Genomic DNA, 9,226 nt, shown 5'->3' with positions numbered 1-9,226 from the left:
GGCAGGTGAGCAGTTAGGAGCCAGCAGTCCCGGATTGTGAGAGGGATGTCCGAGGGGTCCCGGATTGGAGAGGGTGCAGGCTGGGCTGAGGAGTCCCCCCTCCCATACACGAATTTAGTGCACCAGGCCTCTAGTAGATTAATAATCCTCTTCGGGTCAAAACCATAGTCAATTGAATGAGTAGGTTCTTATTTCTGCATCTTCTTGGGATTTAGAATGAATTATTTATATGTATATATGTACCTGTAAACTAGTTCATATAAGCAATTTATATGTTCTAATTCTAATAATTCAAAATTAAAATTAGGCTTCGCTTGAAGGATACAGCACAGTTCTAAGGAAATCTCAACATGGAATAGAGTAGAAACAGGATTTCCTATGGTCATCTGGGATCTTTGATTATACCATGTGTCATATTTTTTCTACTGTGTAACCCTCATAGCACCAGAATGATGGCATGCATTCAGGAGACAGCCAAAACTGCTTTTAAACTAATGTTGATATTCAGTTGGAAGAACTTACAAAATTTTTTTAAATGAAAATATTTAGACCTCTAATCACCTTGATTCTGAAGCAGTGTCCTGTCTAGTTCAACAGGAAAACAAGGAATGACATTAGCACAAAGAAAGAGACATATGTCCAAAATCAGGATTTAGAATAAAAAGGCATTCCCATAAGTCAATAATGCATAAATAAGGCTATTTCAATAATGAACCAAAATGAGTGATTATACTATTTTTGTCAGTAAATACGAGAGAACTACAGAGAACCAAAACTGTCTAACAAAGTACTTCATCAACAAAATCTTACTTTATCATTGAAGATTTATAAGTAAGTAGAAATGACTATCATTTTACTTTTGACAAATGAACTTCAATATGAATAATTTTTAATTATAGCCTTAAAAGCTGAGAAGCAATAAGGAGGAATAAGATGCCTGTTGATAGAAAAGACATATTACACATTTGATAAATGGATAGTATATAAATATACTGTATCATTACAGACAATTATAGTTTAGCTACTAAACAATGAAATAAAATTAAACTTTAAAAAATTAATTTGAAGTAAGGTATTCAAAGCATACACTTATTCCCTTTCCTTTACCTTTTTAATGCCGTGCAAGTGAACCTACTAATCAATAAATCATGACATTAAAAATATCTTTGCTCCTTTTTCTCGGCCTGTTAAAAACAGTAACCTGACATCTTTTTAATAATTCAAGTAGTGGTCCTAGAAAAGGATGCCTAGTCTGAATTTCAAGTTTCAAATTAATATGCCTTCTAAAAAGTAGTATTTGTTACCCTATATGCATCTAACCTATTCTCTCCCTCACTTGATGATGCATATTTAGAGACCCACTCTATAAAACCAGTAGGATATACCCAAGTGAAAGGAAACTGTAATTCATAGTATTATGAACCTCCTCCCCTCGATATTCTGAGTAGTTCCAGATGTCATGGTAACTGTGTCAGTATGATGTTCTCTCTGAAAGTAGTGATGATGAGAGATGTAGAGTTCTGAAGTCAGTGGATTAAAACCACACTCCTGACTCTCCTCCTTCAGAGGAAATACTGGTACACACTAAACTATTTCAAGTAAAGGGACATGATGTATGCAACCTATTCACAAATGGGTTAGAATTTTAAAATGTCTACATGTATGCATGTATATATTCCTATGTAAATGAACAGAGAGAATGATAAAGCAAGTGGGGCAAATATTAAAGACTGATGAATCTGGGTAAAGAGTTAGCAGAAGTCCTCCATATATTTTTGCACTTTCCTGTAAACTTGGTATTATTTTTAAATACAAATTTAAAAACACTCTCTTCAAAATTGTAACTAGTCAATTTATGTCTAAGTGACTTACTCATTGAAATAAACCTATTAAAAGTTAATTTTGTCTGACAGCTTTATGACTGTGTCATCAATAATACATAGAAATATACAGCTAAAGACATATACAATAATATCAAGGACATTACTCTTTAAAAGCAAAATCTACACTAATAAAAGAGAAACATGGTAATTAGCGTACAACCACTACCCTTTTCATATTTTTAAATACAAATTTAAAAACACTCTCTTCAAAATTGTAACTAGTCAATTTATGTCTAAGTGACTTACTCATTGAAATAAACCTATTAAAAGTTAATTTTGTCTGACAGCTTTATGACTGTGTCATCAATAATACATAGAAATATACAGCTAAAGACATATACAATAATATCAAGGACATTACTCTTTAAAAGCAAAATCTATAATAATAAAAGCGTAATATGCTAATTAGACCGGACATCCTTCTGGACATCCTTCCAGACAACCTTCCTGACAAAGCTGGGGCTGCAAGGGAAGCCCGGGTCCCGGGTGCCTGCTGGCGGCCAGAGGGAAGCTGGTGCGGGCAGCCAGGGGAAGGAAGGCCTACTCTTGCATGAATTTCGTGCATCGGGCCTCTAGTAAATAAATAAATAAAAATAATCCATATGTCCATCTGTAAAAGAGTGGATAAATCTAGCATTAAATGGAATACTACTATACAGCAATATATATGAATAAACTAAAGTGCACATAAAAACAGGAATAAATGTCACAAACTAATGTTCATGAAAGAAGCCAGATATAAAAGAATTTATACTGTATTGTTCTATTTAAATAAAGTTCAAAACCAGGCAAAACTGAGCTATGGTATTTGAGGTCAGGATAGGCATGCTGGTTGGTGGGAAAAAGAGAGGAGCTGCAGGGCTGCTGGCAGTGACCAGGCAGTGGTTACACGGAATGTTCACTCTGATGAGCTGTATGGTTATATTTTAATACCAGTAAAAATACTTCAATGAAAAAAATTTAAGTGTCTTTTTAGCCTATTGATTCCATGCATACAAATTATGAAAAAGCATACAAAAGTATAGAAAGTGCTTTCTGATTTTAAGAATTTTTCAGAGCCAAGAAAACATTACAAAGTACAAAAAAATAGCAAAATGTTTAATGATTCTACAAATTTATAAGTTCTCTTCATGTTTATACAGAGCACTTTAAATAAGATAGAAGCAAAAAGGTGACATTTTTCAATGCAAAATGAACATATAATTGCCTTCTGGACTGCAATATCCTTCTACTAAAATGAAATTAGAGAGCTAAAGGAAGCTATGAGAAAGAATAATACCAGGTGTTCAAAAAATGTATATACACACTTTGAATAATTACAAAGGCAGTATTTATGAAAATACATTTCATTTTCAAAATTAAGCTATCAGCTTTTAAAGTGTGTATACATTTTTGGGGGGGACACCTTGTACACACATCTAAGAAGAAACTACTCAAGATAAACATATAACCTTATATTAAGCACTATAAATAATCTTTTAAAAGTCACTGATTTTGTACTCTACAACATCCTATTCACAGCTAACCTTTGACCTTCTTAATAGCTAGCTTCATTGTCACTTTCAGGCCTGGTTTTGTTTCTGGAAGGAAACTGTGATTCCCCAAATGCTTACTTTAAGTAATATAACAATAAAAAACTGCAAATAGAGTTCACTGGAAGTGTTGTATTCTTATTAGTAGGTAGTACTATAGAGATAAGGCAAACTGATATTTTTAAGTGTGCACATTCTTGGTTCTCTAAATTCATTACATATTCTACATATATATTATATTGTATTTTATGGCTAACTTCCTTTAAAATTTCTCCCCTAAGGTTTTCCCTAAAAAAAGCCTTTTAAGATCAATTCTTCATCAACTTCTTCACTAGAAATTCAATGCTTGAACATGTACTAATTCAGAGAAGAGTTCAGATTCAAAAGTTCATTAATCCAATATTAGTAATCTTTGTTGGAGTGAAAAATATTGGCACACATGGACAAAAGATAGAGATAATTTAAGGAAGAGTCTAATTTAACTAATTACTGAGGGTATATATGTTAACTTTGGGGATTTCCTAAATCTAAAGAAAAGGAAGCCAAAAGCACACAGAAGATTTTAGCGGCACTCAGGCTGACTGATAGCATGTATTCCTCTCCTTGAGTGCAAGAATTGCCAATTATCAAACTACTCAAAACAACTCAAATGCCCCATCAAGAGAATGGGTAAGTTGTGGTGTATTAAATGGAATACTATATAGCAATACAAATGAATGCTCCAAGCCATGCATAAAAACAGGAATGAATCAATCTCATAAGCTTCTAAGCCAACAGCAATCCCCTTAGAAGACTTCCCAACTTAACCACCTCTTTCCAAAGGGAGGAACATCCCACTAAGAATATGAATGATCAGTAAGAGTTCGTAATTTCAAAGTTTTTAAAAGCCAGTTTTCCAAAATCACTACATCTAATTTTGTGTCACTATAAGAGCAAAGAACAAAACTTAAAGGCTATTCATTTTCAATATTGGTAACCCAACAAACTCAAATATCTACAAAATTCAAGAGATCTCTCATGAGAGTGTTGCTGTCAACATGATGCTGTACCCATTATGTGACTTACACTGAGATTCAGAGAAGTGAGTCCTTGTCATTGAAAAATCAAAGAAATGCCTAGGAAATATTCTATATACTTAAAAGTAAAAATATATTATATCCATCACTTTAGTACAATTGTTTAAATCAGTGGCTTTTGGATTCCATAAGATATGTCCAGAAAGGCTAAGAAGAAAAAGAAAAAAAAAAAGGCAAGAACAGGAGAGGTTTGCTTAGCATGTGTTAGCACTAAGTCTTGTTCCAAACAAGAACAAAGCTTAGACTCTGGGGCCCAAGGCAAAGACACAAACAAGTAGTACAAAAATAATAATAATTTTAAAAGATTACCATGTACCCAAAAAGCTGGCTTTAAAAGTTTCAAAACGCTGGTTGTAAAAGTTTTCTTAATAAAATTAAGTGGAATGAAAAACCAATATATTAGAAATAGATTAGAACAAGCACAACATAAGGATGCATAAAAGTCACTCCAAAATTAGCCACTCTTTAGTAACACATCAGTATATCACACTGTGGAAAATGTTGCTTTGCAAACAGAGGACACTGATCTCACCTGATTTCATTTTCATACTGTGGGGACAGTCTACCTGAATTCTGGTAAAAGCCTTTCAGGAAAGAGGGGGCAGTGAAGGAAGGGGCAGAGAAGGAAGTGTGCAGACTTGGAAGGCTGGAGGAAGAGTTACTCTCCTTGTGCATGCGCCGAGCGGATGGAAGAATGCTGAGTACAGAAAACACAGCAGATTGGTCTTAATTTATATTTTGGCAAAGTCTTCATTCACTATGAAAAAGTATATAAACAAGTTCGTGTTATTCATGTAATCTATCCTTTAAAGGCTCAGGGCTGCATCTTATGGTAGGGGTCAGGGGACATGCAGTTCTCTCTATTTAAAAGTATGACCTTGTTTCACCCTTTCACAAATTGAATTCCTCCTGTGTTTGTCTCTACTAACAGTTTCTTAACAATTTTAGGACAAACAGTGTTTGTTTTTCCATGCAAAAGATACTTTAAGGGGGAAAAAAAATAGGAAAGCACAAAAAATTACAGGAAACAAGTTCCAGAAGGAAAAAACGATTATCAGTAGTTCAAAGACTTCACTATTTTAAAGACATAAACTCTGCTAACAATTTAAGGACAACATGTTTGGCTGCTGGAATCATATCTTTGGCCTAACAAACATTTATGTCCATATTCTTTCCTACAGCCATGGTTATATATGAAGCCCTAAATCGCCAGCATAGGTCTTTTTATTTTTAGAAGATTCTTTTCCTAGCATGTTTTTACAACAATACAAACAGCATCTTTTTATATCGATAGAAATTATCTGAGCTTATACATTATAAAATGTAGAAAGCATAGGGAAGAATAGATATCATTTCTAGTTTAAAATAATATTTTAAATTCTTAAAAATAATTTTTCCTGAAAATATAAATAAAGTGATCATAAAAAAAAAATCTTGATAACAATGTAAAATTTAACCTCTTTTCATTTAGCATTCTGGTTTTTGTTTTTATTTTCTTCGACTGGGATCTCTACCAGACCATGTTTCCCATATCAAACTCACAGGGAAAGAAGAAAAACAAAATTAGTTCTAGGATATAAATTCTGATTTGTATTACACAGTAAGACATATAAAAATTCTACTACTCCAGATTTACCCCCGTTATTATTTCTTATCAAATGCCAACAATTTGGCTGAGTTATGTTTTTAAATAACCATGTAAAGTAATTCCTATGGCTACTTCCTGTCAATTAGGCTGTGTGTATTCTTTATAGAGATCATGTTATTCAAGATAAAATTTTTAACAATTTTCTTATTTGGCTTTAATTTATTATGAAATAAAATATAGTTACTTTTTGTCTCATGCATGAAGGTAATTTAGGTGATTTTTTTGAACCCTTGTATTTTACTGTAGGCCCCCAAGAGAGCTCTGCTGCTCTGTTATTTTATGAATTTGCTGACTTTGTTTCATTAAGTGATCAAGAAGACACTGATAACATGTCCTGTCAGCAGGTTATTCAGGCGAAACCACATGTGTAATATCTTGCTTCCTCTGTTTTTCTGGAAAAAAAAGTTTCCATCCAAAATGCTTTAACTCAGCTCTCTGGGTATGCCTTCAATCTTGCCTTGTTTCACCTAGTAACTAAGGTCTTTATCATTCAATTAATTTTGATGGTCTTTCTAAAAACTACAGGTAGGCTACAGCATGAAGTCACAACAAATCTTGACTCCACCATGATCAAAACAGGTTGGGAGGAGAACTTTACTTCCCACTGCAGAGAGAGAGGTCTGGACTCACCTGCACTGTTCGCTGGAGCTCTGCCTCAGGAGAGGGGAGCGCATCCCATGAGCCCTCCCATCCTGCAAATTCAGCTTTCTCTTGGTGATTGATGGCGGGTGGCTGAACGTGTGTGCCCGTCTTCGAAACTGTGGGGAGTCAGAATCCTCTTCAGGGAACGTCTGCCAACCTGAGGCCTGTGGGGAGGCTGGGGGCGTCCCTGGCGGAGAGTCTCCCGGTGAGTAGTCCTGAGAAGCAAGCAGAAGTGAGGTCTTTCTTTCCCACAGAGATCATGGCAGACCTGTCCACACAGAGCTCAGAAAGGACAGGGCACCTCTTCTTCCTCCTGAGTCAACACAAAGCTGGTGGGTTGTTTTTTTTTTCATTGGATCCATGCTGAAGGCTAATCAGTATCACCACAACCCATTTCTTCTGATAGCAGCACCAGTAAAGATAGGCCAGAAAGCGAAAGGGATGATAAGAAAAGGTATTCTTTTCCCTAACGCTTTGTGGTAAAATGCTGTAGCATTTCTCATTGTTGCCAGAAAGATGAAAAGAGATCATGACAAAAAAAAAAAAGGGTGGAGTCTGCGTTTACGTATCTACTGATTTCCGTGACATGTCAGTTGCATGCTTCCTGTACTCTCAAAACAATATCACAACGTTTAAGTGTCCAAGTCTGGTGGCAGAGCCTTCAGGGAAATAAAATAGAGCCTGTTAAGTGTCTTCCTTCACCACGAATGTTTCTATCCAACTACATGTCCCCTGATAGTACATTTTTTAAAAGACATGAAAAACAGGAAATGAATGAGAAGTGAGTTATGCTGGAATGCATCTCATATTGCATGTGTAGACTTCATAAATCTTTCAATTTAGACAGGTATGCTGTTTATACTCTCCAGAACAATCACCACTGTAGAAATGCTTAGCTTAATAAACATGAGTTAGGGCTAAAAGACTCACAGCTGAACCAAGTCCTCAATTTTATCAACAGAAAGTTTAATAAAAAAATATTTTAATATTTTTTTCACTAATAAATAGGTTGCATATGCCTCAGGTTCCATGTTGCATGATACAGGAAGGAAACAGGAAATCAACCCTACTGAGAATTGTCTATGAGATAAAGAGCATAATGTTGCAGTTAAAATGGATAAAAATGGAGGGGGGTAACATGGAGAGAAAACAAAAGATAACAAGAGCGCTACACAAGTGCAGTAATTCCATGGCTCATTTTTCTATGGCTTTGGGGCAATGGTTGCTCAAATACTTTCCTCATACTAGCTCTGAATAGTAAGCGGCCTGACAGAGCAGAGTTAGTCTGCAAGGGGTATGTTCTATCTCACATGGGAAAACTTCAGCTGAGTAAAGAGCAACATGCTCATATCCAGAATCTTCTTATTTAAAACAATAAAGCCTCAAATATATTTTCTTAAATCATAAATGACTCAGAACAAAATAACCAAGCACACAAATTACCATATCAGTGTTGGTTTGTGCCAAGTCCCAATTAGTGGTAAAAAAAAAAAAATAGGGGAGGGGGGGCGTGTCTGCTTGCCTACCTTCTCTGAAGCAAGACTGTTTGCCCGTTCAAAGCTGTCCATACTTCCAAGCCGCCCTCTCATTCTGTTAGCTCCCTAAGTGAAGAGAATAAAGTTAAAGCATTCAGATGGTCTGAATTTTTACTTTAAAACTACTATAAAAAGCAGTTGGCTCTTTACGTTAGCATTAAATTGATCCCTTTTGTGGTTCACTCAATTTTCTTGGCAGTATTAAGAGCCATTGCAGCACAGTAAATAGAACTATTCACCATCTATTTCCAGTATTCTTAACTCAGGCTTTAGATGACTAGATAGCAGACCAAGCTTTTTGGAGTCATTTTGGTTACAAGGTTAAACATTTTTCATCCCCACAATCAGTGTGAGAGAGTCCCATTAACTTTGTGTGTCATGTAGATAAACACAAACTGGAAGGCACAGCACATCTAACCACCACATGGTTTAATACATACAACCTTCCTACGACCAAGCAGCAACATCATAATTCACATTGCAGGATTATAACAGACACAGGTTAAGAAAACTGAATCCTAAAATGTATGGATTTGAGCTTCATTCATTATTCCATAATCCAAAACAACTTCAATAAAGGATTATTCTCTAAAAAAGACTAAATAACAGTCCACTTCAATATTGGTGAGCATTGGATCTTATTTTTCTTTTCACATACCTTTGGTGTAGATCTCATAGATGGTCTAAGAAAGAGGAACCTAAGAGATCATCTTATATACAGGGTTGGGCAAAAGTAGGTTTACAGTTGTGAGTATGGGAGTTTATTCTTGTATTATTACTTATTAATTATTGTATTACTTCCCATACGAACAACTGTAAACCTACTTTTGCCCCACCCTGTATTTCCCTCACTTCATACAGGAAGAAACTGGAGCCAACTTTTGAAGGAAAGAGGATGGAAGGGCAGGCT

At 35.2% G+C, this 9,226-nt stretch overlaps 1 protein-coding gene across 7 annotated transcripts in view; it reads right to left on the bottom strand.

The window, feature by feature from the left end:
• Positions 1-9,226, bottom strand: part of TBC1D4 (TBC1 domain family, member 4) — a 79,956-nt gene that overhangs the window by 31,095 nt on the left and 39,635 nt on the right. For 2 of the 7 annotated variants that reach the window (XM_014544087.1, XM_014544088.1), the window contains exons 9-12: positions 8,308-8,382; positions 6,770-6,996; positions 5,024-5,188; positions 562-585 (exon numbers count right to left, since the gene is read on the bottom strand). In XM_014544087.1, the coding sequence (XP_014399573.1) occupies positions 562-585; positions 5,024-5,188; positions 6,770-6,996; positions 8,308-8,382 (491 nt within the window). The remainder of the gene's footprint in view (positions 1-561; positions 586-5,023; positions 5,189-6,769; positions 6,997-8,307; positions 8,383-9,226) is intronic. The other 5 variants (XM_014544089.1, XM_014544090.1, XM_014544092.1 and 2 more) reach the window with 3 other exon arrangements.

Source organism: Myotis brandtii, unplaced genomic scaffold, assembly GCF_000412655.1.
Source record: "Myotis brandtii unplaced genomic scaffold, ASM41265v1 scaffold350, whole genome shotgun sequence".
Classification (NCBI taxonomy): Eukaryota; Metazoa; Chordata; class Mammalia; order Chiroptera; family Vespertilionidae; genus Myotis; species Myotis brandtii.
The sequence above is the reverse complement of the archived record's forward strand: the minus strand, read 5'-3'. Positions and strand labels throughout refer to the sequence as shown.